Consider the following 25,391-nt stretch of genomic DNA (forward strand, 5'->3'; position numbering starts at 1 on the left):
TAACGGCGGGCTACAGGTTAGTTTTTAGTGAAGAAATCGGATCAAAAGACCATTTAATAGGAAAAATTCGAGAAGCTTTTGAAGTAATGCAGCAAGACAGGTTATAAGATACAACTACTACCGAAATAAGATGTAGACCTTCAGAATGTATTATAAATAATGGTTCTCATTTTATAATAAAGCAATAGTACATTTAATTTTATTCACTTTTTTTGATTAAAATTTGATTTATCGCACTAATATACATTTCCTGTTTTTTTTTTTAAATTTTTTAGGCAACTAGGTAAAACTCTATAAAAACTATAAATTGAAGGGGTTTTTGAATTTAGGTATAATATTTTATTTTAGTGATATTAGGAAATACGCACAGAAAATATTTTTATTTTCATTTAAAAACGACAACCGTAGGACTTATATTAAGGTATGTGTGGTTTAAAAGACTCTAAATAATCTGATCTTTCAATACTTTGACTTCACCTTCGAAACACCCTGTATAAATAACATTTAAAAATATATTTTTCCATTGGTTTGTCTAGTGTCATGTGTTTTCGATCTTTTTTCTCCTGGAAAATGAACTTTGTACCATTAAACTTTTTCTTTGGATGTTCTGCTGATTTTTAACAGAATTTTTACTCATTGAAATTTTGATATTTCAATTACATAAAATTCAATAAAACTGCCATTTTTCTAATATTTCTGTTTGCCTTAACATGAGATAATAATTCCTAACTTGGATTTTGCATGTCTTTATAATTTCACTTCTATTTCTTTAAATATATAAAATCAACAAAAAAATACATTACAAAAAACATTACAAAAAAATATTAAGTAATTTTATAAGTTTAGTTTCTTAAAAAAAATATATTTTTTTTAGTTTTCCTTAAATTTTTTTGGGATTCGTTTAGTTAGTTCAGTTTATTTATTATTTAGTTACTTATCAAGGTAACTAAATAATAAATAATGGGTGGATACCCATATTTTAAAAGTTACTCAATATAAAACAAAATCACAGTAAGCAAACTAAATCATGTCATGTCATCAATATCACAGCCACAAATTACTAACAATACTACTATTGAAGAAAAAATAGCTTTCAAAAGTTGTTTTAGTTTTTGCTAGTACTAAATTAAAAGTAAAATAGATTTTTTTACCCTAGCAAGCCACTATTGCTGCAAACCAGTAGTTTAGTTGGTTTATGCCGTAGTTAATGTAGTGAAATAGTATTACAAAAGTTTTGAACTATCTGATATTTCGAGAAGGAATTCTAGTGTTTAAAAAGTGATAACAAGTGAGGCAATAGATAATGATAACAGCATTTATTACTTTATGTAGAAAGCATACATTTAGTAAAATTCTTCTTGACTCTAGGGTAGGCGAACTTAGACTATATCTCACCCACTGATGGTTATATTCGTCTCTGTGATAATCACTTTTAAATGCAGCAATCAAAAATTGATTCTGGAAAAAGCTGCTCAATATAATAATCAATGTAATAATCAACAAGGGAGCAATAAAGCATTCTAATAGTAAACATAAAAAATACTAGACCTTTGAATGAAACCAAGCACCTTCATTACCCTATTTGTTACATGATTGATGTGGCTCTCCATTGGTAATTTCGAGTCCATCCAGATTCCCCAGTCTGAAACTTCTGGTTTAAAGCTGACTGGAAGTTCATTTATTGAGTAATTAAATTATATTTGCCTTTAAAAAGTAATTTTATTGCATTATTAATATGAAATTACATCTTGTTTAAATCACATTCTAATTAAAAACTGATTCAAGATCCTCCGGTCGAAAATCTGCGTCATTCAAAAACTCAATACTTCCAAAGGGTTTTATTTCATGGAATCATTGGAATACTGCATTTTTTGTATATTTTTCACCAATTCAATTAAGAAGAGGCAAAAAGAACATATATTTTATCAGATAATGACCTTGCAAGATTGAGTTCTTCCAACAAACTTAGATATCTATTGAATAAAAAGATCTGGAATACCTTAAGTCTTTATTAGAAGATCTCATGACTGACCCAATCAATAGCTTTAGAGAAATCTGTATAGATCAAGTCAACCTAGGATCCCCATCTAAACTATTGTATATATAGTTACTTTACAAAACCAAATTGATATCAGCAGATGTGTTCAAACAATCCTTAAAATACTAAATTCGATTCAAGGTAATGACCAATTAATTCAAAACTGAAACATTAACTTTTGACCCTGAGTTTAACCAAATTTTTGCAATAATGAATGCCTCCTCCATATGTTCCTCGTAATATATCCCCACATAATAATAATAAATCTAATCCTAAAACACTATACATCGTTCACCTGGACGCTTAATTCTATTTACATAAAAACATCCCTCGACGCTCGAGGGTTGCACGCGACGATTCACCCCCATCATACATCCATCTATGCATCGATCCGTCCGAGATTGTCATAGTCGTCGATCTAATTGCTCTGATGGTACACGTATATGGCAAATGGACATCAGAGGTTTTGATTATATGGCCGAAGCAAACCCAAACACGAAACACGCATATGTTGCCAGTCTAGGGGTGCAGACCCTTTTGTTTTGGTTAATGGACGTGATCGTCGTTTGGCCGAATTGATAAAAGAACCAACTGTCTCACGTTAAAATTAGAATTTTAATTTATATAAAGGCTTCTTAAAGTGATTAGCCAGATTTGAGTCTGATTAGCCAAAGGAGGTAATTGAGAACAGAAGTCATTTTATTTTTTGATTTTGATCTTGGGAAATCAGCCTCTTAAAAACATGTTAAAACATGAAAAATAAAAGATAGTTAAAAAAACAGCTTTTATTGGAATGTATCGCATTGAAAATTAATAACAATTGCCGCAAATAAAATTTCAAAAAGATGCAATACAAAAACGTTTTTCCACAAGGAAAGCAGGAAATCGGTCTAATGAAAATTTTTAATTTACATATGTAGCATGCAACAAGAAATACTATTTCTTGTTCTTATAGTTCCTATCTAGTTCGGATGTTGGCTCATACATGCTATCTTAACTTTCTTCACTGCAGCTCAGAACAACTCAGTTGCACTCATATGAAAGCACGTTCTAAGGTTTGTTAACCATGAGATCGGTTTTCTATCCACAATTTTTTTCAGTACTTTTCCATGCAAGATAGTCTGCAATAGGTGAAATCTGTTTTCATTTCTCATTACGTATCCCAAATATTGGCGCTTCCATTCCTTTACGGTATTAACCAACGGTGGTAAAGACATTCTTTGGTTCAGACAAGAAAAACACATCTAACATTACTCTGAATTCACTGTAAGAGCACGTCCCCTTTCATCTCATCGCCTTTCAGGCGAATTACTCCTTCATTCGATTTTGATGCTTACATTTGGGATTACATTCCAATAGCGACAGTTCTGCTTATTTACGTGCCCATTAAGACGCAAAGGAGCCTTATCTTAGAACAAGATCTTTGTAAGCATTCAATTGGTTGGTTTACGAATTCTAGCCTCTGAGTGACATCCTGGGGATTGAATCCTTGCACCACTGAAGTTTATAGAGGTGCAGTCTTAGGTCTTTATCCAAAATGCAAAAGTAGGAATAATCAATGCACATTCAGAGGTAAAGATCGTTACGAACAGACTGATTAATCCATTCCACGTTCACTTTTATTCTTAGTAATCTTGATTGTCCAGATTTTGATTTATCTCGTGTTGAATCTTTTTCCTCAAACTTGGCAATTAGTAAACATCGCGAAAACTTGAAACACTTCACTGGAAAATTAAGAAAAACGATTGTTCTTAATTTTTTTTTGAATTTATTTATAATCGGAAAGTTTGATTTTTTCAATAAAAAAAAAACGAAATAATACCATTGTCAATACTCTCATTTAATGCTATATATTTTATCAAACAACAAAATGATTTTTTTATAGAACTGTTCATTGTATCAGTATAAAAAATAAATGAAAAAAAGTTCAATATGCGAATGTAGGAAAGCCAAAAAATTATATTGGAATCTATAGAGCTGACTGGGTTTAATGTTCATGAGCCAAAGAGAGGAAGAAGAAAAGTATTCAGCTTCTCATAAGAGATACTGAAAATGTAATTTTTATTGGGATAAATATGGCAGAAAATATAATAAATCCTATTAACATTGTTAGTATCTACTTGCCTTGAATAAGAACTCATGAAAAAAATATTAAAATAAGAGGTAAGAGTAATTCAAACAAATTATTGAAAATTAGAAAGATACACGACAAAACTGGTGTAACCGAAGCAACAAAAAAAATTATATTTAATATCTTATTTGAATTTTTTTTTATGATTTTTTAAACGATGGAGAGTTATTTTCATAAATTGAAAAAAAATAGTAAAAAGCAAGGAAATTTGAAGCCTAAAAAACTACAACACAATTAGGTTTATACGCAGTTAAATCAATCAATTTTCTTTTAACACTAACACAAACGGTCTTGGAAACTCAAGTTTCAAGACGAGCCTGGAAGCCATGAGATCATCTTTAAAGGTTCTTAAAAGCTTTCTTGAATCCTTATCACCATTTTTTTTTGTATTATTACACTCATTGCAAATAAATCCTTCAAAACTAAAAACTACTCTCTATGTAGAAAAAATCTCTGTAGGTGTTACTTTCAAGTCAAGTACTCTCTATGTATATTTATGACTGTTGTTTAATAATTAAAAATTTCGTTTTATAGGCTAAATCTCGTAATTTCTTTTCAGTGTAATGCCGAGGATAGAGATGCTGCCTCACCACTTCGACTGCGCAAACTCAAACGACTCGCCCTCGCGCTCGCTCGCGTGCAGTCCGATCGTAGCGGAGTCGAGTCGCAGTGCGAGTCCCGCGTCGCCGCACTCGACCGATGTGCCCGTTTCGCGGCACAGCGCATTTTCTCTAGTCTATCCGAAGGATCTTAGGGCCAAAGGATACCTAAGCAGTAAGGTTTATTTTAGTTTCTTTATACCAGTAAATTGTTATGAAAAAAAACACTAATTGGAAAATTGGAGGAATAATACAAACGTTGAAATTATCCGTATACTATTTTTAGTTTAATTATTGTTAACATGTGTCGCATATTCATATTGTTTATTCGTCTATAAAGCCGAAATATTGTGGGAGAATGAGGGTTGTTTTTTTAACTTTTTACAGGGCTAACTTAGATATCCAAACTTTGGAAATTTGGAAAAAACATTTTTTGTAAAATTCCAATGAATCAACAGAAAAATCTTAATGTAAAAAGTTACATTTTCCATAGGACAGTATAAAAATTCTTCTTTTTTGAATTTTCTGTAGTTATTCATTTTTGTATTATAGTAGATTATTTATTGTGTACGATCAAATTTATTAAATATGATAAAAAAACTTTTTAACAAAAACCTTTTTAACACGTACCTTTAAATAAACGTTTTTATTTTCCTTTTTAGGTGTGGGTGCATTAATGTACGCCAATTCCTTAAACTCTCTAGTCCCCAGCCCGTATCCCCCATATCTCTGGCATCCTCTTCCCGGCCTATTTTTACCATACAGCCCCGCCCAAAGACCCGAATCCCTTAGTCCCGATCAGGCCACGCCCGTCGACGTGGGATGTACACCAGAAAAAGCCAAAATAGGTAAGAACTGAAAGAATACCTCTTTTAATAAATTTTGCTAGACACAGATATACAGTGTGTATCAGCCAAATAAAATAAATTCCATAATAAATAAATAGGGATATTTTCGAAAAAACGCGTCTATCGGTATTTTTACTTGCCTATTAAAAAAATATACATGGTGTGTTATGTGACTGGTTAATATCAACTTTTTTATTTTAAATGCGATACACTACATATTACCCAATTTTTGGATTCTTCAGGATATTCTAGACATATTTCATGAACAATGTTATACACTAATTTTCAACTATTTCGGACATTGCAAAAATTAACAATAAAAACAAAGAAAATTATTTGGCTACATAAATTCGTTACAACACACTCAAAAACCAACAAGTAATACTGTCTGAATTAAACAACAACAAAAACATTAATGTCACTCTTGAAGATGTTCAATATGATCGCCACGAACGTCTTGGCAACATCCTAATCTTAAATACAAATTTCTTCTAACGTTACTCAACATCTCACGCATGACCAAAATAATCGCAACCGTTAGTGTTAATTTAGTCTTGGAGATAATATTTGTGACGTATCCCTATAAAGAGAAGTCTAATGATGTCAGATCAGGGTATCGTGCTGGCCATTCCATCGGTCCTCGTCTCCCTATCCACCGATTTGGAAATATTCAGTTGAAGTACCGCTGGACATTGATTTGGTAATGGAATGGTGCTCCATCTTGCTGAAACCATATGATAATATCTGGAACTTGTGGATTTGCTGGATCAAGATATAAGTCTGTGGAAGTTCGCACAACATTATTTTGAAGCAGTGTTAAACAATTATGACCGTTCAAATTGCCATCGATGAACAAGGGACATATGATGCGATCTCCAACATTTCCTGCCCAAACATGGACCTTTTCAGTGTGTTGTTGTTCTCTCATCCGGTGAGGATTTTCTTTAAACCAATAGTGGCAATTTTGTCGGTTAGCATGTAGTTATATAATTTTGCTATCATTTGTTTACAAAAATCCGTTCTCCTATGAAAATCGTTTTCTATGAGTTCCAGAGGTGGTATTAATTTGTATGAATGCATTTTATTTTCCTTCAATGTTTAAATAATCGATAAATGGCATCGAACACTGGCGCTGCTTTTCGATAAGAAGTATGTGGATTTTTCTCAAACTCAAGGATAATTTCGTATTTGGTTTCATCACTTATTGCATTCTCAGCTGGTTTTTTAATATGCCTTATGTACAAACTCGCGAGCTTGATTTTCTAATATACTTGGAATATAGGAGGAAAATTGAGAAATTTTTCATGGAATAAGTGAGCAACTTTCATTTGGGTCCGTGTGTCATTCTATAACCAATCGTCTGTAGAATTATTATTTTGTGTGTTTCTGTTAAATGAACTATTCTTCTGATAAGCACTTAACGAAATTCAATAGACTTTGACACTGATAACTATTTCTGCGAGACAATCATTTTCAAGGCATCATCATCATCTTAAACCAAAGTGATACATACTGTATATCTGTATTTAACAGCTACTGTATTTTTTATATCCAAAAACTGCAAAATTATTAATATTAATATTACATTATATACTAATCAACTGCCAAGCGCTTTTTGCCGTAGGCCATTATCAGAGCTATAACCCTCCAAAAAAAACGTGAACAGGTTTAAATTATTCAAATTAAACCATATATCGAATTTAGTGTTTTTTCTCTTAATTCAGAGAGTCCTGTAGCATTTTTTCGTAGTAGCCTACCGGGGAAATAAAACAGAATTCTGAATACTTAAATTTAATCACTTACAACAGTAATACTAATAACCCCATATATAAACACTTTTTATGATAATGCCTAGATATTTATTGATCCTGCAACTGATACATGTACCGTATGTCACCGACATGTCATATTAATGCGCTTTTATAATTTAGTCTCTTGTATTAATTTTATTTCCAAAACAATATACACATAAAGAGAGAGAAAAGAAAACTTATTAATTTATGAAGAAAGAATAGTATGTCAAGATTCTATAGTTAAAATGTATGCATATTAATTAATTAAATTGGCCGTACTAATCAAGACCTATTCTACACTTACTGGCTACCATTTTTTCTTTGAATGTAAACACTGCATCTAATTACTTCATGGGCAAGGTACGCTTTGATTGGTGCACAATTTTTTAAAAGGGAGATATTTGTGTAACGATGGTCTGCGGTTTTATTTTTTCTTTGTTTTCGTTATAGTAGAGTCAAGACTCAATTTGACAAGTAAGTAATTTAAAAAAATGAAAATGCTAGGCAGTTGTTTGTATATTACTTCTTACGTTAAATACCCGTTTTTATTTCATTTGACTTTTCGATAGTTCATGACAGAAACTAAATTATGTAGTCACTAGTCACATGAACGAAAGACCTCTAACCAATAAACTTCCATTTAAAACCATGGCGCGTTTAAATTTACAGAAGAAGATGCCCCCCTGAATCTGTCCTTAAAAGGGCGTTCAAGGACGCACAGTATATGGTCGCCGGGGAGTTTGTGCGAACAAGAAATGAAAAATGTGGTGACGTCGAAAGCGGCGAGTGACTCCACCGTCGTAATTAATCCCGCGAAACTGCTGGACACCGCTGGACGGTGGAAGTGGGACCACGAGAAGGATTTCCACGCGAAAGCCCAACACCATACCATTGGGCCTAGCGGGGAAAAACAATTCACGGTAAGTACTCATTTAAGCATTTCTTTGAATCACTTTAAAAAATTAAAAGAAAACAAATTGGTTTATTTAAAATATTAGGGCGTCTATAAAAAAACTTATATATAGGGTGTACCTAAAATTAATGCCAAATAAGGATGTGGTCCAGATCCCAAGTGTCTAATCCTTCTAAGCCAAACGATTTTCAATCAGTACTCTCTAAAATTCATCAAAAGATTGTACCTGAACCGCTCACTGTTTTGATAGGAAAAATATTTTACTCGTATGTCAGTCTGGGTTTTTTTAAGAATCACAGCACTACATCAGCCTTACTTCAGATATCTCATGACATTTTAAGAGCTTGGAATGCAAACTTATGTACTTTCTTAAAGATTTTAGTAAAGCATTGGATAGCATAGAACATCAACTCGTATTAACTAAATTAAAATATTATGGACTTGGGGATGCCAATCGTCATCGATGCCTTCGATCGGAAGAACCACGATGCTCTTCTGCTTACGAAAGCTTTCCTGATTTGGAGTTTGAGAAAAACTTACTTAATTTATTAACTTCATATCAAAACAATCAAAAATAGTACGTGGTATACAGGGGTGCATCATCTGAACTCTTTTCAACGTATTCCGGCGTACCACAGGGTTTGAATCTCGAACTTTTGTTTTTTGATTTCTTATTGGAGTGGTTTTCTGAGCAGCTTCAGTTGAATATCGCTACACCATTTGACTTCTTAAGCTTTGTACTGTTTTCTGTATAAGTAAATAAAGCAATTTGCTATTATTTTTATTAGTATTAAAATTATTATTTTTATTGCGTATTCGAGAACAGACATAAAAAGTTTAATTTTGGCGAAATGACGTCCCCTTGCTAAGCTTCTCTGTCCACTATTACTGTATATGCATTCCATAAGCCTTGTATATCTATAATCTATTGTACACTGCTCGATCGTTATGAAAATCGATAAATACTAAGCCGAACTTCTATTGTACCAACTTTTCTATCAGGACTTTAATTGCTTGAAAATGGTAATTTGTCCCGTAACCTGACCTACAGTCGGCCTATTCTCTCGGTTTGATAAAAGTCTAATTTACCTTTCAGACGTTTAGCAAGGATTTTGGTATATAGCTTATACAAATGGCAAAACAGTGCTCAAGCTCGGTGATATCGCCTTTAATATCGAGAAGCATCATTATTATGTTATTCTACTGCAACGGGATTATTCCCTTTTCTAAGTATAGATTAAATAAATCTTTGATCCATTTTAGTAGCTTTTCTCCTCCGACTTTTACAGCTTCTATCACTATGCCGTTTTTGCTACACTATGGTTATCTTTGAGTTTAAAAATCTCTTTTTTTTCATTCGATAGTTTTCTTCGCAATACCATCATATTTTTGTTTTCTTCTACAGTTTGCCTTTTACTTTCTGTATTTAGAATTTTCTTACATCCTTTTTGATTTCTTTAGATACTTTCTCGTTCAGCTGTCTCAGGTCTTCAGAGTTAATGTTATTTTGTTTTAATATATCTCCTCTTAAGGATATCAAATTTCTTGTATTTTGGACGAGCTCCTGTTGTTTTGCGTTTTTCTGTTTGCAGTGTTGTTTTTCCGTTTTTTTTTAATGGCTTATATTGCTATTTATGGTTTCAATATCAAGTTGGTTGTTTAGAGTCATCTATATATATAAAAGTGATATTAACAAAAAAGTCAGAAAAAATGCTGAGAGTAGACTAAAGAGCTGTGGAGACATGCTTGAAATCACTAAAAGAGACAAAAGACCCAATAATACCATCAGATAAAAAACTATAAGTCAGAGATGTAGTTAACCACATAACTAGAATAAAATGGAGATGTGCAGGTCATATGGAGAGAATATCAAACGACAGGTGAACTAAAAATATCAAAATGGAGACCACAACAAATTAAATTCAAATCTGTGATAACCAAACCTAAAATAGTGTGCAAAGATGAATATCTGGTGTGAAAATCAAGAATAAAAGAGGTCAACAGTATTTCAAAAGAATAGTAAAGTAATATATTTAAATGAAGAAAATATAATTCTAAGCAAGTATATTTTCTTTTTTGTGACGAGATTGTTGCACCAGCCTTTTGTAATTTAAAGCTGTTAAATCTGTTGTTCATAAAATAGTGTTGTGAGAACGGGATTTATTATTATAGCTTAAATAAAAATCTCAATCCTAAAATCCTATGGTGCTTGTACCTATTCTATTTTATACAATACAAGGAGTCAAAGTGTTTTTTTGTTATGTCTTATTTATAATATAATAAACCACAATCGAATATCGATTAAAATAAAATCCTCCTCGATGTTTAAAAATCATTAAGGCTAAAGTATACACAGCAAAGGCTGAGATTAAATATTTATCCTGTAATCCTATAACAACTTCGTAGGAGGTATTAACACAAATCCATTCAATTCCATTAAAGGTAGAAATTCCAGTTGAAGTGGCGCAGCAATACAGATCGATACCTTAGATTTGCCGAAGTCATACAAGATTATAATCTAAGGTCTTTATTATCCGTCCTTAGTTGGCTATTAGGTTATAAATAATTAAGGACGAAACCAAACTCTACTGGCTGGCATTCTACTACATTAAATCGTCGTTTTCTTTGTGTTTTGTGAACTTTCTGACAGTGGTGGAGACACATAATTATTCAATTAGGTTATATAAAATAAACGGGTAAACGATATTAGTATTTTAAAAGGTTATGCATACATTACACTTTGTAGCCTTTAATAAGAGATTTGATTTCTTTTGCAAGGTAAAAATTATTATTTGGATTACCTAGAATTATCACGCGGTGTCCAAAGTCAAAATTTTAACGGTAGTAATAATAGTCTGTACTGACGTACGTAAGTTCATAAGTTAATGGTAAAATTTGGATTTAACTAAGTTAGGTATTTCTAGTTTGTACCTGCTTATCTTTTTCATTTTCGATGAAAAAGAAAAGGGATGAAATTCAAGTATTGTATTTTAGCATATTTTGAAGAATCTTGATTTCTATGAATGATCCATGATTTCTTGTAAATTATTTTCCATTATATTTAGTAACTAAAAATGTCCCAATAATCTTAATGACCACTTAGAGTAATTCTGGACTTTAGATGGGATATTTAAAAAAAAGCTTTAAATATTTACAATTCGGGATTAAAAATGTGAAATAACTGCTTGTTAAAACCATAAAAACTAATTATTATTAAAAATTTAAATAAAAAAAGTAATAATACTGATAAATTAAAATATCTTTAAATGTATTTATTTTAAATTGTTTCGTATTGAATGGAATGTACAAAATATCCCAAATTTGAGCCTCATTATTGGGATCACGAAAACTACAAGAGGTAGAAGGTCGGTTAAACAGAGACAAAACTGCGTTTTGAAATTTAAAAAAAACAAATGTTTAAAAAAAATTCAAATACTACTTAGATTTTTGGCAAAAACCAAATATTCACGATTTAATTTTTTTCGATTTTGTTTAAATATATATACAAGAATAAATTTCACATTCTTAATGCTTTTTTCTTTATTTTATTAAATGGTGTATCAAAATAACGTCTTGTATTTGAGTTGTCATTAACTTTGTTTTTTTAAATAGGGATTTGTTATTTCAAGAGCCTCTTATATTCCAAAACCAACGATGTATCGCAATTATTCAAAATATTTATATTAATGTATTTTTCCGTAGAAGTTTTCATAAGATGTTAAATAAGTGTAGAAAAAATATATTGGTAATAGGATTTAAAACAACACTTTTTTTTTTAAATAACGGATTAATAAAAAACACTTAAAAGCTCCCATAAAAAGATGTTATTAAATAATATATTTAAAATGGTATTTATCCATTCATAGGCCCTATACATAAAATATTTAAAAAAATACTATACAAAGTTTAAGATATTAAATAAATATTTATAAAAAGATTTATGTTTAAAAAAAAATATTGTGTATATATTGATATATTTATGATTAAATTACTATTAATGAATAGAACTAGATAATGGATTAATATAGATTTGTTATTTAGGGGACTTTCATTTAAATAATTTTTAAAGATTTTTTTTAATTTAAACATTTTATATTGATTAAAATTTCTTTAGTTTTAACATTTTTCTAGGTTTGCGCACATTTAGTTAATTTACAGATTATTTTAAATTTAAGATGTCTGTTGATTATTTATTTATTTAGTTTATTATTTATAACTAAATTTAGTTATAAACAGTTTAAGTTGAGCCAGAAATTCATTTTTATTATCAGGCAATTTACTGATAAATTAAATCCAATTGTAGTTATATTTCAGGCGGCATACATATTACTCAATTTATAATTTTAGTACAATATTTTTTAAATTTTAGGCATCTGTGTCAAGAATTCTCTTTACTCAACCGCCTTGACTAAAATGTATTTTTATTTAAGACATTTGAGTAGTCATAGCATTTGATTAGTTTAGGCAATTGAGCCAGAAATTGTTATTCAATGTCAAGCAGTTTATTGACATTTTACTGGGTTATTTCGATTTAGGGAGAATATTCCTGTATTTATTTAATTTCTGTTCAATATTTTTTCAATTTAGGCATCTGAGCCAAGAATCCTCATCAATTAAATGCCTCAATTAAAATATATTTGTAAATAAAGCAGTTGAGCAGTTTTAGCATTTGATTAGTCCAGGCAGTTGAGCAATAAATTGCAATCCATTGTCAAGCAATTCATTGACATTTTACTGGGTTATTTCGATTTAGATAGAATATTCATGTATTTATTTAATTTCTGTTCAATATTTTATCAATTTAGGCATCAAAGCCAAGAATCTTTATCACTTAAATGCATCGATTAAAATATATTTGTATATAAAGCAGTTGAGATTTAGGGAGAATATTCCTGTATTTATTTAATTTCTGTTCAATATTTTTTCAATTTAGGCATCTGAGCCAAGAATCCTCATCAATTAAATGCCTCAATTAAAATATATTTGTAAATAAAGCAGTTGAGCAGTTTTAGCATTTGATTAGTCCAGGCAGTTGAGCAATAAATTGCAATCCATTGTCAAGCAATTCATTGACATTTTACTGGGTTATTTCGATTTAGATAGAATATTCATGTATTTATTTAATTTCTGTTCAATATTTTATCAATTTAGGCATCTAAGCCAAGAATCTTTATCACTTAAATGCATCGATTAAAATATATTTGTATATAAAGCAGTTGAGCAGTTTTAGCATCTGATTAGTCCAGCAGTTAAGCCAAAAATTCATTTTCAATAACAGGCAATTTATTGATAAATTAAAGCTAATTGTAGTTATATTTTAGGCGGTATACATATTACTCAATTTATTTAATTTTAGTTTTTATTTTTTAAATTTTAGGCATCTGTGTCAAGAATCCTCTTTACTCAACTGCCTTGACTAAAATATATTTTTATTTAAGACAGTTGAGTAGTCATAGAATTTGATTAGTCTAGGCAGTTGAGCCAGAAATTCATTTTTAATAAAAGGAAATTTATTGATAGATTAAAGGCAACTGTATTTTGGATCATATGCTACACACTATATAAGTGTTAATTAAAAGAATTAAATTTTCTGCACGAAAAGAATATTTTTTTATAAGCATTCAAAATTATATTTACGATCTGATATGAATATTTTATATATACCTAATATAATTAACTATTAAAATTATTAGTAATTATTATCTTTCTAATATCATTGTTTTTTTTTACTTTTAATTGGTTTTCTAGTTTCCTTCTATTTAATATTTTAATTTAAATTCATGCTGGTTAAATACTTTATATAACTTTTTAAAAAATCATAAATTTAGTAATTAAAAGTTTTTTTTTCATTTAACACTTGTTCAACATTTAACCGATTTTAACCCATTTTTTATTTATTTGGTAAGAGTTTCTCTAAGAAAGAAATAACAAAAAAACACATTTTCAAAAATTTGAAATGTAATATTTCAATTCAGAAGGCTCAAATTGAGTACTAGAACCCAAGATATACGCGTGCGATACATGTATATACATAATTTTATTTTTTTGACTTTTAGTAAATAATTTTAGTCATTTCTTTAGAAAAGATTAAAAAGGACTTCAAGGTAGTCTTTAAGTAAATAATGTCAAAATTTTGACTACTAGAACTCAAGATATGGGCCTGTCAATAAAAGTCAAATTATTTTGTTTCTTACAGGCACTCCTGGAATAAAAATTACATTTTCTTGGGTTCTAGTAAATAGATTTTAATAATTTTTTAAAATCGATAACAAAAGTCTTTAAGGTAGTTCATGCATCAATAATAACAAAATGTTGATTACTAAACATAAGATATTTACTTGCGAAAAACAAACAAATATTTTGCGTCTTACAGACGCTCCTCGAATAAATACTCCACTTTTTTTATTTTTAATCAATATAATTTAACCATTTCTTAAGAAGAGACTAAAAAGGGCTTTAGAGTTGTCTATAAATCAATAATTACAAAATTTTGACTACTGGCACTCAAGATATTGGCGTACCAATAAGAGTCTTATTTTTTTTCTTACAGGCACGCCTGGCACGAAAAGTGTGACACAAATTAGTCATTTCTTTAAAAAAGACTATCAAATTCTTCAAAGTAGTCCATGCACCATATTAACAAAATGTTGACTACTAAAACCTAAGATATTTACTTGCAAATAAGAGACAAGTTATTTTTCCCTTCTATTTTTGATTTTTTTTATGGAAAATACTGTCACATAAGAGCAAACCGTATTATTAAAAAAATTTGTTCCTAAAAGTGTTATTTTTTTATTTAAATTATCTGCGTCTGGCAAATTTTCTCATTGTAAATACACATTTTTATTATTTTTTATTAATTATTTTCATATAGATTAATATTTTCTTCAAATATACTTTATATCATAAAAATTATATCAGTAGAGTCTTTAAACATTTATCAATAGCGATTTTATGAATAATGGTTTATTTGTACACTGACATTAAACCTTCGAAATTTCTTATTACATTTCCACATTTTCTTATTAGATCTATGGAGTATGGACTTCAAGTGAACACCGAGTATAGTAATGCTTTTGACCAGGTAAACCATAAAGTGCCAGTTAATAAATTAAAAATTTCTCTGTACACTCTTAAATTTGCATAATTTTTTCTGCGGAAGAGTGTTTGAATTAAGGAAACCTCAGAAATACCATAACATTCCTACAGTGAGTCCTTGCCATTTTTTACTTTTAACAAATTCATTTCTATTAGTGATTCTAAAAATCTTATTTTTTCGATGACCTAGAGATTTTGCTTTTCGATTCTTAAATCTTTCAGCTGAATTTGGTTCATTGTATTTGGAAAACGATCTCAATTTGTCAGAAAAAATGTACCGTAATAAAACCTGGATCAATATCTGGTTAATGTGGGATCCAGATATATGCCCGAATATCTAAAAATTAAATACCTTAATCACCCATAGGTTGACGCAAATCATTGGTCAAGGTTCAGCGATCACCTTAAAAATAAATCGTTTAGAAGTAAACACGGTGTGTGATGTCAGAGCAATAAAAAGCAGATTAAATATTATTATGTTTTTTTTTTGTATCTACATTTTAAGAAAATGTTTGACAAATTTGCTTCCATGTTTTTGTATGGTTACAATTACAGTCTAATCTGAATAGTCTTGTAGAGTGGTGTTAAGTAGCATGGAGCTAAATATCTCAAAGTGCCATTAGATTGTGTATTGGAAGAAACCTTGTTAATTTTTCCTACCAGAGGAATAATAGTTCATTGAGTTTGATGTCACAAATTAGTGACTTAGGTTAACTGCCATTTGTATAACTCCATAACACCTAAAATATTTCAGATGCTTGCCCTTGTCCCCATATGGAATATGCATCAGCAGTCTGATCTCCGTGTTATAAAGTTCCTGCGCCTGCCATTGAGAGAGTTCAAAAGATCAACTCCATTAAAAAAATTAATTTTGGACAAAACTTTTTTTTACCAAGATGTGGTAATCAATTAGCAAACCAATTTAGAATTCTTTGTGAACCAACCACATAAAAAAAGCTTTCATGATTTTATATAGTCCTCCTAACAATAATTTGCCCGGTTATTTGAATAAACTTACTTGCACGGCAACCATAACAGCCAGTACAATCGAGCAGGTTAGTAGTACCACCTACCTCACCTTCAAATACAGTCAACCAGTGTAAGGTTGTCTGTAACTTTGACTTTCTATTCGGGAATTAAATATTACGCTGAGATCTCTTAAGATTTAAAACATATGTTCATTTTATTCTTTGCTTAAATTAATATATTCGAAAGAAAAATGCAACAATAAACATCGATCTCGGATATGATTGAAAGTACTCAGCGTCGGCTTTTGAATTGTACCTAACCAGACTTATTACAATTCAAAGCTCAATAAACATCTGAGGTTTTAAAGGTAAAGATTGTTTAATTTACTGTTTTGGAATACAAGAGTGGGTTGTTCTTTTCTTATTATAATGGGTCATAGATAGAGCAATTTCTGTTCAAGAACAATAAATTATTTGTATTGGACGTCAATCGTTCTACCAATAACTCAGGAATACAATCAAAACAAAGATACAGGAAGCTTTAAAAAAGTATGGGTAGATAATAGTAATTAACAGGTATACCTGATAAAGATGAAAAGATATCTTAGGGTTATTTACAGGTTGGTTTAACACCGCGTCATATTAATAATTTTTTTATTACCTCGGAAAATGTTTACAATATTTAGTCTGTTATGACCATAGGTACAAAAAACGTCCTTAAAATAATTTAACACTTTATATTATCAAAGAGACAATTTGGTCGTTTTTACCAAATTTTCATTCAATTTATATAAGGAATCACGTTTTAAAAATTGTTAACTGTACACCACTGGTTAAAATCATGGATATATGAAGTTGTGGTAATGATCCGGCCGTTCTTCGTCTAATGTCTTTATAAATAATGTATCGGAGCTTAATCGAAAATAGTGCTCATTAAATCCAGCCGTACATTTTCGTTCATTTGAAATTATTCTCAAACCCGAACCTTAATGGGTTCAATTACCAGGCACCGTACTTTTGTTTCGTGATTATCGATCATCTTCAAAGGGAATATCAGCTTGATCGTTTAATAATAACTTAAATGTCAAACAATTTTATTTATTCAGAATATTTATGGGTTTAAATTAAATAATTGAGTTATTTTTAAGTATCAACTTTTTTTGTAAGGGGGGGTATATATTAATAAAAATATATAGTTACTTATTACGCCAATGAATAATAGAGGGACCCAGGAAGTTTGCCTGGAACGCCTTTTAAAAATTGAACAAACATGATAACAAAGTAATATTAGCCCTCGGCGATTTTAATTGCCGGTCGGGAATTATTTATTTCTTTTAGATGCGATTCATATAGATTTCTCGTTTCAAATAATTGTTTTGTAATTATAAAATTCTTAGGTAAGTTATAATTTCCCTTTTTGAGCTTGTCACGCAGTTCTTAATAAAATATTAGTTAATTGTTTTTTTAGACTCATTATTAAGGTTTTGTCATCGTATTGTACCTATAGAGTATATATAGAGTTTTGAAACAGGTAATAAAAAATAATAATTATTTTTCACATGCAAGGTTTTAAATTTTTTTGTAACATAAAATTACAAAAAAAAATGTTAATTTTAAGCCAATAGCATCAAATATTTTGTTTAAAAAAGCATAATTTTATAAATTTTTAACGAGGGTGATTTTGATTGTGTGAGTAAATTCGCCTTATCTGTAGATGATACCGTCATTTTTTTTGCATGATTTTGATCCAGCTGTATGAAAGACCGCTATTGATATATCCAATTCTAGTGAAGACTAAAATTAATTAACTAAAATATCATATATAGGCTAAATAAGATATCGTCAAACTATTATAGCAGTAGTTGCAAATTATCTTGCTTGGTTTGAAATGCTTACAGATAATGCACAGCCAAATAAGATTTATATTAAAAAACACATAAGGGCTTATAAATGCACAATTTATAACCAACATTTAAAAAAATAAATTTTATCACTTCATTTAAAATATGACTTTTCTCATTTTTTTTTGAAAATATTTCATTATTTATAATTACTACAACCTATATAGATAATTAAAAAAAATACTATGATATTATTATTATTGTAATTTTTAATATTAAAATCAATTTTCTTTCTAGTGTCAACAATGTGGCAAGTCCTTCAAACGCTCTTCAACATTATCGACGCATCTTCTTATTCACTCGGACACACGACCTTATCCTTGTCAATACTGTGGCAAACGGTTTCATCAAAAATCGGACATGAAGAAGCACACTTACATTCACACAGGTAAGTGAATGCATTTATCAAACTTTTATTCAATAAATACCCCGGCTATAATAAAACTAAATAATTCACTTATATACAAATGCAACATAACAGACACTAATATAATTTCGTCAAACTTTCGAACATTAATATGACCAAGACCATAGTTAACTAAATTACAACCCTTGAAAAGTTTTACAGTTTTTATTATTCATTAGGAAACTTTTATGTATGATGTCTATGGTGGATATTACGAAGTTTACGTTTGGAAAATATCCTGTATTAAAGGATTGGGATTAATATTAATGGAAATATGTGGGGTTCTTTGCATTTATATATATGTGGATGTAAGAATAAATCAAGTGGTAATATATATGTACAGGCTGGTAATAAAGGGGTTTCGATACAGTCGAAAAAGTTTGTCGTGTGATTTATAAGTAAATTATGATACCCCACATTATATGTATTATCTTAAATAGAATTTTTTTTGATAAGAATAAAGGGAATTTATTGTATGGTTTGAGATTGTAGTGTTTAATACACCTTTGGTCCTTCAAGTCGTATTTAAATTTTTGGTTTTTATAAACTATAATTCTTCTTCAAAAAATTGCTCTTTTATAGAATTATTTTTTGCTTCCTAATTTTAAAAATAATCAAGGTGTTAGTTTAAAGGTAACTTATCATTTAACAAAGCAGACGAAACTCTTCAGTTTTATTCTTTTAAATGCCTTAAAACAAGACCTAAATTTATGTATAATTTTTAAAAATATGGACGAAACCTCTGAAGATAAGTCAATAAAATATGGGAAAACTGGTTTTATCTTAAAAGGCCTTTTTTTTATATTCTGATCCAGGAAGGACTAATATGCAGTTGACTAATTTAAAAGTGAAGCGTGCGTGAAAAGCTTTTTCTCTAGCTCTTCTGGTTGTCTTAGAGCAGGGTCACCAAATAGACGCAATTTTCATCGATTTTGCAAAGGCATTTGGCAATATACTTTTAGAACAAGTGTACTATTAGCTCATGACTGATGATTTTCATAAGTATCAGAAATAAAAATTAGGCATTGGGTCTACAAGCTGATTTCTACTCTCCATAGTTAGGAACCCAAAAAAATAACTTATTTTTGAATATTTATAAATGTTATTTCAGTTTTTATTACACTAAAGCTAGAATACCAACTAAATACCCATAAAATGTATGATCCTGCTAATATACCAAATATATTTATTAAAAAATTGCCTATTCACTCTTAAAAAATCATTACAGATTATTTTTAACGAACGAATATACTCTGGTATTTTACCTGGATCATAGAAGTATAGCTACACTGTACTATTCGCTCATGACTAAAAGATTATCGTTAGTATAGATTACGGATACTCTGTAACCTATCCATAGGGTGCACGTGTTAAATTTGCTGTGTTCTTTAGAAATGTAATTTTTAGAAGCTATTGAGCAGATCGAATGATGCCTTTAGAGGCGAAACACATGTGACCTATTCTCAATCTGAGTAGAAGTTGATCAAAACTTGTAGGTTTTTGGTATATTTCCTGGATCATGGAAGCACAGCTAGATTATGCCAATATTTAAATCAAGTGAAACAGACATTTTTTTAAGTCTAGGGGACTATGTACTCACAGCACTGGCTACATTGTTAAACAGTTTGGTTGTTGATCAATACACTTTTCTGACAAAGAAAGGGGGAGTGATTAACAGCATAACATATATATAATATTTGCATAAACCGTTCTACCACATCTTGCTAATATAACGTAGTTCTTCTGGAGGTGTTAGACTAGGGTCATCAAATAGACGCCATTTTCACGGATTTTGCATACTCATTTGACAAGCTGCTTTTAGTCGTGCAGAGAGCCTGTTTTAGTTGGAGAGTTTTCTTGTAAATATAATCCAAACTACAACAATCAATAATTTAGTATCTACTGTGCTTTCTTTTTATTTAAATAATTTATGAATGGTCCTCCTGAATCTTTCAGGTTTACAGGTCTACTATAGGCGGATTCAAGATTATCAAAAGTATTAGCATTGAGCCTTCAGGCTGATTGTTCATTCTCTGTAGTATGGATCCAACTTCTCCTCTATAAAGAAACTTGGTGTCTATTTTTCCAGTGCTTCCAGCAGTATTTTTTAAGAATTTGTCTCAAAGGCATGAAAAATTTAGAGCAATTTCCTTCTTGATGTAATAAGTTAATTGACTTTGACCTTTGACTAATCACAGGGTATAAATGATAAGTCTACTTAATTTAAAATGTCCAGAGAAAAGACTTATTATTAGACATTAGTTGATATGTGCTTTGTACTCAACAACTAATTGTTAATTTAAGACTCCAAATTATTGGAATCTCTGATTGTCCTTAATTAGTATAAAGGTTCTTAACAAATCTTTACGTTATTTAGGTCTATTTTATATGCATCATTATTCTACAATTGATAGAAACGATTCTCCCATAAATAATTAAATATGCTTAGTCAGGATTTAGTCAAGGCAGTAATAAAATATGACACAGCTGAAGAACAGTTAAAAAAGTCAATTTTCTTTCGATTCAGATTTAAAAATCATAATTTTAAATAATATAAATAGAGATAACGATTTCAAAATTTAAGCTAATCTGAAAGTACGTGTACAATTAAATGTGGGAAAACCATCAGTTATTATTCTTTCAAATACATGATTACCAGAAGGCAAAATTAATAATTTAAAATACACGTGGCTTATAATTTGTCTTGTTATTGACCCACATAGTTAACAACAAATAGAACAAAACCACGACCTCCATGCTTAAACTTCTGTACTGTTCGTCAGATAAGTAAAAGAATATAAACCACCCACATGTAGTCACATCACAATGCAAAATCAGAAACATGAAAAAATCGAAAAAAAAGCACACACACACATACACAACGATAGTCATGATAAAGTCATGCTGGCACGCTGCGGAGCGACCAGACCATTAACGATTGTCGTATATCTGCATAATCGATGGCTGCACCCTCTTTAAAATAAATTATTAATTGGCATACGTCGTTTCTGATTAGTGGTACCCATTTTAACCCACAGATTTATGATTCATTTTACGGCAAACTATCAATCACCGCGAACATACAACCGGGTCGTTCTGCCCTTTGTGAGCCACATTCTAGTGGCTTTGATTAATACGTAATACTGTCATTAAAGTTGAAAACTCATATCGTATTCAAGAAAAATATACAAATAATAATAAATAACCATACAATGCGTTTTCCTGTATGTATATAACTTGATGGCGTCTTTTACATTCATATTAATGTGTTCCGTAAGGCTAAGAACATGCATCCTTTTCAATTGTAATTTGAATACGCACGATTGCGATTACTGTCATAAACGATCAATCGTCCGTGTCGTTCTCGGTGATCTTTGATTCGATGCAGGATGTTTAATAGGTAATTTAGTGAAAAGTAAGGCAGGTATTGGTATTTTCGAAAAGTATAACAGGACATAACCATTTGCTTTGGTATTAGCTAAGTTTGCATTTTTTTGAACCATGAACAGATACTCTGTGATACCTAAGGTTGGTAATAGATTTTTTTCATGCGCATATCAATTATTACTACCTAAATCAGTGATACCATATTAAGAAACGTTATGAGTTATTGAATCCCGCATCGCTGTTTACTGCCGAATCATTATGAACATTTTTAAAAAAACTCTTTATTTCTCAACTATCTTCTGATCAATTTTCTACTATGTTCTGAATAAAATTGAAACTGGATTTTTCATATGAATGGGATCCATGATAATTACAAATTATGAATTTTGTAATTTCGCATCGTTTTTATTTCTCAACCACCTCCAATTCAAAAAAGTTAATAAGTTTTTCTTCGCATTTCATTTTTGAACTACTGATCATTTCTCCATTCAAATTCAAAAAAGTGGAATTCTTAAATTGCTCAACCTGTTAAGTAGTTATTTGTAGTTTAACCATATTATACACTCCTTAAGATATCTTACATATGAAGCCGCTCTTAGTTTCTACGTAACTACGTTTTTACATAAAATCTTATATATACGTAAATCACTAAAGTAATTTGCATTCGAAATGAGGTTATTTATTTACCTATTATAAACATAATTAAAAGGTTATGGGCCCAGTAAACTGTAACAAGGGATAGTAAAATTTTTGTTTTAAGTTCGAAGCAAAAACTGCAATCAATCTTAAATCTTTGGAGCTGTTTTAACAGCTGTTTTTTAATTTTTGTAGTGCAGTCAAGTGAACTTTGAAAATGGCAGTAATATTACAGTGCCCATGGTAGAAGAAAACAACTATAACAATTGAGAATTTCAAATGAAGTTGCTCCTTAAGAAGGAAAACTGCTTGGATGCTCTTGAAGCCAATACAAGCCTAATCTATTAATGTTCAAGTTATCTCTGATAAACATTTGGACTTAATAAAAGACTGTACAAGTCCTAAGGGAGAGTTAGAATAATTAAAAGGTATTTTTCATTAGGCAAGCAGTTTTACCAAGTAATCAGTTTGAATGGAGAAACAGTTTTTAGGGAGTTAAAAGATAAGGAATCACACCTAGGTGAAAGTGATCAAGTTTGTCATTTACTTTTTTATCTTAACTTCAAAAATATGATACTGTGATTACAGCTATAGAGATAATAACAGATTTTAAGATGAACTTCGTAAAATCACGGTAGTTAGATGAAGAAATAAAGCATGTTTCGAAGAATAATGTTGGCCAAGTGGCAGTTTTTAAGACAAGTAATCTAAGAATGCAAGAGGGGGCTTTACGTGTGGAAGTACTCTTCATGTTCAATTTTATTGCCTAAAAAAGAAATCTGCTAATGCCAGGGGATCACCAAGCTTTAGCAGATTTCTGACAGACAGAACTACCGAGGTCAAATTCCAAATTTTAGACATGTAAGGGAGAGCAGATGAAGATCGTGGTATTGTGTTTTACGCAGAAAATTTATGTGATGAAGAAGATTCCAATATGGTCAATTTTGTAATAGATTCTGGAGCAAGTAACCATTTCGTACAGAAAGGTATGCAAAAATTTACGTAGAAATACATATAGCAAATGGCAGCATCTTAAGGACAACTAGATGTGGTAGATTAACTGGGATGTATCAAAGGCAAGGAGTTCATATAGAGGCTTTCATTATTCATGGCATGAAACATAACCTCATTTCTGCCTCAAAGTTGACAGAAAGGGAACCCGAAATAATTGTTGAACAAAACCGAATCATCATAACTTCACAGTTAAGTCTAAAATAGATAGCATATGCTCATCGTCAAAGGAAAAGCTACAAGATCACCTTTTTTTTTACAGTAATGAGAAAAACACTAGAATGAATGGCGAATCGGTCCACAGTGACATATATGGTCCGATCTCTCAAACTAACATTGATGGAGGAAAGTGCTTTTAGATAATCCTTGATGGCTTTTTACACTTTTTGGTAGCAAAGTATTAACCTGAAGAAAATTTAAAAGATCATGTTAAATGTATAGAGAGATAGTTTGACAAAAAATCTAAAAGGTTCATCCTTGAAAATGGAGGAGAATTCTCATCAAACAGTTTTAAGTCATAAGGTAGACAAAAAGGTATTTACCATTTAACTAAGGAATACATTATTCCTTAGTTAAATGGTAAATCTGAGAGTCAAGATCTGAGAATCAACTAAAGGAACTTAAATTTCCCGAATCTGGTATACCAAAATCTCTTTGAGGAGAAGCACTCAAGTGTTCAGCATAGGAATTAAACTGCACGCCTTCACCCGAGGCCAACAGAGATTCACAATGTGAGAAATGACTTGAGCAAGTTAAGGATTTTTGGTTGCAGGTGCTGGTACACAGTTATGCCAAACAGGAACAACCTGGACCCAAAGGCAGGGAAAGCTGTTATAGTTGCTTGCTGTATAGAAAGATACAGACTGTGGTTACCAGCAGAAAAATAGTAATAATTAAATCAAGAGACGTCAGGTTCGATGAAACTGTAATGGAATTCAAGAAGGGACTACCTTAAGAGATTAAAAGTGCGAACTTATAGAAGACTAATTTGTAGTCTAATGTATCTCTTAACTGTAACAAGGCCAGATATCTTATACAGCTTGTCAATAAAAAATCGTTAAGAACATTTCTTAACTAGTGATAACTTCTCTAGTTCGCCTGAATTATCTTGGATTTCTATTATCGATGATGTTTTAATTAAAACCTTTTTATTTTTCGCTCTTTTATAATCTCTTATAAAACTTTTTTTTTAATTTCTGCAAGGTGGTAATCACGACTAGATGAAAAAATAATTAAAAAAAGAAAAATTCAATTTTACCAACTTAATTAACTATTACAAACATAATACAAAAACGTGTACTATAATAAAATTCTACATGTTTTCCAAGAAGAATTAATTATTAATTCACGTAATATCTTCATTATTTTCTCAAAAAATATGAGTTCTAGTAATGGTTTATAATTCATACATAGGTTACAAATATTGCCTGACTTTTAAAGCGTTTTTTTCAAGGCACAAATTTCATTGTATGCATAATTTAAATGTATCCGACGAATAATTTCCTTGACACACCGACATAAGGGTTCAACCTTGATCCACCATCCTCTTGATTTTTTTTTAATTATGGCAATTATTGAGTACATCTACCATAATTATTAATTAGCGCATAAGGGAAAATATTACAAAAGCACTTGAAAGAGATATTCAGGGAATTTTTTGTT

General features: G+C 30.3%; 1 protein-coding gene across 1 annotated transcript in view; it reads left to right on the top strand.

Annotated features, from left to right (window-relative positions):
- LOC126744058 (zinc finger protein 75A-like) overlaps window positions 1-25,391 on the top strand; it is a 42,566-nt gene that overhangs the window by 2,535 nt on the left and 14,640 nt on the right. The window contains exons 2-5 of the mRNA XM_050451388.1: window positions 4,729-4,943; window positions 5,431-5,616; window positions 8,079-8,329; window positions 18,527-18,677. Coding sequence (XP_050307345.1) covers window positions 4,733-4,943; window positions 5,431-5,616; window positions 8,079-8,329; window positions 18,527-18,677 — 799 coding nt within the window. The 5' untranslated portion in view covers window positions 4,729-4,732. The remainder of the gene's footprint in view (window positions 1-4,728; window positions 4,944-5,430; window positions 5,617-8,078; window positions 8,330-18,526; window positions 18,678-25,391) is intronic.

This window comes from Anthonomus grandis, chromosome 13 (assembly GCF_022605725.1).
Source record: "Anthonomus grandis grandis chromosome 13, icAntGran1.3, whole genome shotgun sequence".
In the NCBI taxonomy this organism is placed as follows: domain Eukaryota; kingdom Metazoa; phylum Arthropoda; class Insecta; order Coleoptera; family Curculionidae; genus Anthonomus; species Anthonomus grandis.